The 6,201-nt window shown below is 35.7% G+C and overlaps 1 protein-coding gene across 2 annotated transcripts; it reads left to right on the forward strand.

Moving 5' to 3' along the window:
• Positions 1 to 1,613: 1,613 nt before the first annotated feature.
• On the forward strand, positions 1,614 to 5,150 carry LOC149795287 (uncharacterized). Of its 2 annotated transcripts, none has more exons than XM_089964079.1 (3): positions 1,614 to 1,781; positions 4,147 to 4,361; positions 4,922 to 5,150. In XM_089964079.1, exons 1-3 carry the CDS (start codon positions 1,684 to 1,686, stop codon positions 5,050 to 5,052), a joined length of 444 nt encoding a protein of 147 aa, XP_089820205.1. In that variant the 5' UTR covers positions 1,614 to 1,683; the 3' UTR covers positions 5,053 to 5,150. The 2 variants fall into 2 exon arrangements, with proteins under 2 accessions (XP_089820205.1, XP_089820204.1); XM_089964078.1 differs by lacking the exon at positions 1,614 to 1,781 and adding an exon at positions 1,798 to 1,935.
• The last annotated feature ends 1,051 nt before the right edge of the window (positions 5,151 to 6,201 follow it).

The following is a 6,201-nucleotide window of genomic DNA, read 5'->3' on the forward strand; positions in this document are numbered from 1 at the left end:
AAGTACATAGGTTACCTACATGGCTCTAACTACGTGAGATTATAAAGGTGCATAGGGTACCTACATGGCTCAAACTACCTGAGATTATAAAGGTATATAGGTTAACTACATGTCTCTAACTACGTGAGATTATAAAGGTACATAGTTTACCTACATGGCTCTAACTACGTGAGATTATAAAGGTAAGGTACATAGGTTAACTACATTGCTCTAATTACGGGAGATTATAAAAGTAAGGTACGTAGGTTTACCTAAATGGCTCTAACTACTTTAGATTATAAAGGTACATAGGTTACCTACATGGCACTAACCACGTGAGATTATAAAGGTAAGGTACGTAAGTTACCTACATGGCTATAACTACATGAGATTATAAAGGTACGGTGCATAGGCAGCTGAGTAGGTGAATAGTAAAGTAGACAGAGCATAACAAAATGTATTGACAATAGTGAAGCAGGTTGTACTTGTAGTTGTTGGCGTGTTTAACGCCATTTTGTCAGCACAAAGGAGGCTATACATGGCGGCCAGTATAAATGGTGGATGAAGAACCCTGGAAAACCTCGGGAAGAACCACCGACCCACGAGAAGCTACTGGCAAGCTTTCTCACGTACCCATTTTAGTCGAGCCTGAGACTCGAACCCCAGCAGACAAATATGTCAGTGATCCGTAACGGTGAGAGCTTTAGACCATTCGGCCACTCGGGTACCCCCAGTGAAGTAGAAAAAGTAAGAGTTGTTTTCATTGCTTTATTGTATTCCAAATTATGGTAACCTACTGCTGCGCCTTCATTTAAGTTTAACTGGTATACCACGGATGGGCGTTAAGAAGTGCTATATTGATTAATGACGTCAGACGCTGCCTACTGTACACGGTCGTATGGAAGATGTATCTCTGTCGGAGAGAGAGAGAGAGAGAGAGAGAGAGAGAGAGAGAGTAAATTTTCGAGGTCGAATAATTTAGCATGTTTTACACCGTGAATCTTTAATCAGATTAAAATATTTAATCAACACCTCTATCCCTCTTTGTTTACATGAAATTGGTGATTTCGAAATATGCATTAAATTATAACAATTTATCAACATAAAATTCGACTAGTTTTGTCACGCATTTGTTAGTTAAAATTGATAGGCTTCAGTATGTTATTTTATTGTTCGTCTTCATGGACTTACAAATAATGTATCCATTAAAATTGTTATTTTATGGTTCGTCTTCATGAAGTTACAAATAATGTATCCATTAAAATTGTTATTTTATTGTTCGTCTTCATGGACTTACAAATAATGTATCCATTAAAATTGTTATTTTATTGTTCGTCTTCATGAACTTACAAATAATGTATCCATTAAAATTGCATGTGGTAAGAAATTACCATTTTTGACGTACCTAACACATCTAAATTCAAAACTCACATTTTTACAATGAAACAAAATGAATGCTACAGAGGTTTTACTTTTGCCGCTGTCATATGAAGACTTGTGTAGTGTTCATTGTTTCTTGTGATACTGCGTTTTACTGACTAAGAATCATCGCTTGCTTTTTTGGGGTTGTAGAGATATTGTGGTCTACAAATGGTATGCATACTGTACACAAGGTCAAGATAAGATAATCGTGGGGTAATAACCAGAACAAAGAACAGGACTGGAGATTATATGTACATTTGGCTGTAGAATCGACATTCGAAGATGCATACTCTATTACACCTGACTTGTTTATTAGCCGTACTCCTTGGATGGGTAGGGTGTGATTTGTTTGATAACCCTTGCCGAATTATTCCAAACGGGTAAGTAATAGTGATATGTTTGGATGTGTTTAGTGCTAATCGTGATTAGTAAGATTTGCAGAGAGGAGAGCACATTGCTTTCAATGGCTGCTTATCTCCCAAGTAGAGAGCGCCACAGCGAGCACCTGTCCACTTCATTAGGATTACCTCAAAAGTATGTACCTAATTAAGTTTGATACACAAAACACTGCTTGTATTTTGTTATATTTTTTTCTAGATATCTGAATCAAATGATTTATTACCCATCTTCTGAGTAGTTAGTCTTTAATGTCAGAAAACATAGTTTATGAAATTCGATTTATTCCTTCTTTTAAAGAATAATAAACTTGAATTTTACAAAAACTAAAAATAAGGTATATAAAGAACCATAATGATAACCAAAACAAGGTTTATATATTTTAAAAGAAAGAAAAAAACCGTAATCGCCAATACTCCTCATTATTTTCTTGATTAGCTTCATATAATTGCTGCCCTCAATATGAGGTCGCAATTTTATATACAAACTGTCGTCAAAATAATCAAATGAAAAATATATTAAAACTCAAATTTTTGATCCAAGATGTGGACCAAAGCTGTCATATCAGTCACATTACTAATTCATATATTGCTTTCATTTATAAAGTATCTATCACTTAACTGATTAGTTTTATCAAATAGTTTCACATATAAATGCTTGGTTCTAACAGTTATTGTACGATACCGTCCGTTTCTGGCGTAATGTTCAAACTGTGTCAGCAGTCGCTTCTTCTTCTTCTTCTTCTTCTTCTTATTATTATTATTATTATTATTGCACCACTTAATGCACGATTCAGTAAAAGTAAATTTTGAACCGTGTAAGAGAAAACTAAACGCACAATGCACTTGGACCAATTACCGTTTTATTAAAATAACTGCAGTGTAATTTGATGACTTGTTTGTAATTATTTGTAATTAGAATTCGGAATTCGGAATAATAAATATTTTCATGACCAACCAAAAACTATACCCGCAGCAAATAATCATCACCTTCATCATCATCATCATTGTCATTTTATTTTTGTACTTTTTATATGACGAAAGTTTTAATTTTTCTATTTTTTTTAAAATGCATATTTGCTCTTCTTTGAATTAGTTTTAATTTGTTTCTTTTATTTCTTACATTTCTTTAACAATATCTTTTTTTCTCGAATCGTGTTTTAGTCCTTGCTACGGTCTTTATCAGGTTAGGAAATATATTACGACTTCCAGTCTTTGCCATTTTCATATATTGTTTTGGCATCATGTAGTCGTTGGTAATTCCGTTACAGTTTCATCTTTTTAATCGTTACTTTTATTTCAGGCCCATCATGTAGTATTTAAGGGTTTTATTGCTTCTGCTGAAGTTGGTGACAGTTTAGTAAATCATTTAGTTTCCCTCATTTTCAGATAATGGTTTATTTGTGGGGGTGCTGATAGACTCTGATAAATTCCTTATAGTGCCGTAATTTTTGCATTACTTCTAGTTCTACCCTTTTTAATATAATGTTATGGATTGTCTCAACTAAATTCCCGGTCAGTTTCGCATTGTTAGTAGGGCTATTAGTTTTGGTCAAAGGTCGTCATGTTTGGTCAGTAAGCATATGTGCTGGCCAGTAAGGATGTGTGCTGGTTCGTGTGTGTGGGATTTGGTCAAATGGTGTGAGTGTTGGTCAGTAAGACTGTGTTGGTCAGTATGTGTATGCGATAATTAGTACAACTGCGTTGGTAAGTATTTGTTTTTGATTATCAGTAGGTGAGAGAGCTACTCAGTAGGTATGGGTGCTAGCCAACAAGAATGTGTTGATCAATAGGTGTGCGTATTAGATCCCCACAGTGTTACTCCCCCCCACACACACACACACACACTCAAATGTGCTATCTAATGTTAATCCTATGGACATTTTTAACGTAAAGTTAGTGTAGCCCTCATGTACCATTTTCAAGATGGCCGTTAAGTGGACGTTCATGTAGAGCTTCATATGGGCATTGTCGTTGAATATGTCGTAATGTCAAAATAATTTGCTTCCTATGGAAAACATAACTGATAAAAGAAATGTCCTAAGTAAAAGGAGTAGAGATTTATTAAACATAATTTTCTGACTGATCTACCTCTCGAATTCATTGGAAGTACATCACAGTATGTTCAATGCGGCTCAAACAGGGCTAAATACATAAAATAATACCCTAATAATTACCAAAACCGGTTATGATCCTTCCAACTGATTTTGAGCCATGTTTAAGACAGGCAGATGAATTAAACATCATGCTAGCTTTATTGCTATTTACTTTTCAAGTATTCGTGCAGTTTAACTCTGATGTACGCAAACGTGACAAACGTTTATTACATTTTGTCGTCATCTCTACCCAGAGGACATGATGAACAAACAACAATTGATGTGAATGCTACCGCCGGATGCCATAATGGATCATTTTATTGGAGCTATCCACGAGGAGGAGTCCGCGTCCATTTTCACTATAAAGGTCTGCCCATGTTCAAGGTATGCTTGAAGGATGGTCTTGGAGGAGATGTTTTCGATATCTATGATGTCACCTACAATGCTCAACATGCTTTGACAGTTACACGTACGTATCCAGTAGCACTGTAGAAGATATGCCAAGTTATTTTCCTTAAAATTATAATATAAATTGTCTGAAATATTATTGATATCGAAATTGATGTATTTAGAAGAAAAAAAAAAAGATTTAATGATTTTACTCACCACTGACCTTACCCTGCCTTAGCTGACTTTATCTGAGCAGTCCTTAGCCTATATCTATCTATCTATCTATCTATCTATCTATCTAACCTGATTGAATCATCTGTCCGGATTTTCATTGAACGAAAGTGAGGTTTGCTTTTTACGCTATCGAAAACTCATTTATAATCAGCGGATTCTATAATACATTTATGACAGTAAGGATGGGTTGCTATCAATCAGGCGTAAGAGAGAGAGAGAGAGAGAGAGAGAGAGAGAGAGAGAAATATCGTGCCTAAATTATTTTTGTCTCGTGGTTAGTGGTGAACATGAAGAAATCCTTTACTTGCAAGTAATAATTTGATAAAGTTATTCGTCAAAAGCATCATGAACATTTTTAACTTTCTACTGAGATGTTGCAGTGATAATGAGCCTATTATGTTTCAGGTGACAGCCCAAAAGAGGTCTGCACGAGTTTCCATCACTCTGAGGTGGTGATTTTATTTCAGGCACCAGAAATGTTGGTTTACATGGGGGAGGTAGCCTACCGAATACAACCTCTGTATCTCCCTGGCTAATGACGTCAACTCCGTGCTGTTTGACCCAAGCAGCAGTTTTATTAATGTAATCGGAGGTCCGACACACACATAAAAATAAATGTGTAACTGATTCAGAATTTATTTCTCAGCACTTCCTTTCAATATATTTGCATATCCAAACTGATTATTTTAATATAACGATATCAGCCCATCTCTTTTACAGTATATCTGTTCAGGCCTACCTATTTAATGGCAACTAGTTACTCGTCAAACGAACTTAATACTTAGCTGATCAGTATCTCCTACCACACTAGTTAATAAGGTAGGTAGGTAGGTACATGTGTTTCTTTGCTTGTTTGTTTGTTTGTTTGTTTTGGTTTCTAGCACTTCATCTACGGCTTCGTTGTGGAAGGCTGTTGTTGTTGTTGTTGTCGTGGGCTTAACGCCATTATTTAGCACAAAATAGACTATTCATAACTGGTGGAGGATGAAATGTTGGAGGACAAACCGGGAAAAACCCTGGTAAAAACCACAGACCTATAGGACATTGCTAGCAAGATTTCTCACATAAGCAAGAACCCGAGACTCGGACCACGTAGACAGATGTGATATGTAGGAAGGTAGCTGGTTGGGTAATACGTTGAATGGGTAAGAAGATAGAACTTAAAAAGAATAGTAAAATGATAGTTTGCAGTACAAAATAAAAATACAGATACTTGTTGAGGGTAATAAATCCTAGATTAATCCGCTAATGAAACTGGAGCAGATGCAAATATGTGATTCATCTCCACAACAAAACAATATACGTTTATTGCTATTTCTGCATTAATGATACGTCTAAAAAAAACCTGGACTCTCTAGAAGAGGTGGCGTGAACACTTTCAGAATCTTTTGTTCGAGGTTTAAAAGATCGTTTTACTTGATTCGCCTATGCTGATGACTTTGTTTGCAGGTAAAACATTGCGGCTCAGCAACCCATGTCTTTCTTAGTCTGACTTTCCTTTTAAGCATTCCTTTTCTGAGCTACTTCATGCTTCTAACCATATTGTACTGATTTTACTTCTCAATAAAATTGACGTCCTTCTTCCCTGGCAATGTATCGGTCATATTTGCAATTAGAAGCAATATTGCCATGCGAAACATTATGTCATGCTTTTTTTTTTCATCTTGACCTTCCGCCTTTGTGTT

The sequence above is a fragment of the Sinohyriopsis cumingii genome, chromosome 7, assembly GCF_028554795.1.
Source record: "Sinohyriopsis cumingii isolate HCF-2022 chromosome 7, ASM2855479v2, whole genome shotgun sequence".
Classification (NCBI taxonomy): Eukaryota; Metazoa; Mollusca; class Bivalvia; order Unionida; family Unionidae; genus Sinohyriopsis; species Sinohyriopsis cumingii.

Excerpts from the sequence above, each read along its gene's own strand:
- LOC149795287 (XM_089964078.1), top strand. The coding sequence starts at position 1,805 with ATGTGTTTAGTGCTAATCGTGATTAGTAAGATTTGCAGAGAGGAGAGC. Across the intron at positions 1,936-4,146 it reads TCATTAGGATTACCTCAAAA|AGGACATGATGAACAAACAA; the intron begins GTATGTACCTAA and ends ATCTCTACCCAG. Across the intron at positions 4,362-4,921 it reads ACATGCTTTGACAGTTACAC|GTGACAGCCCAAAAGAGGTC; the intron begins GTACGTATCCAG and ends ATTATGTTTCAG.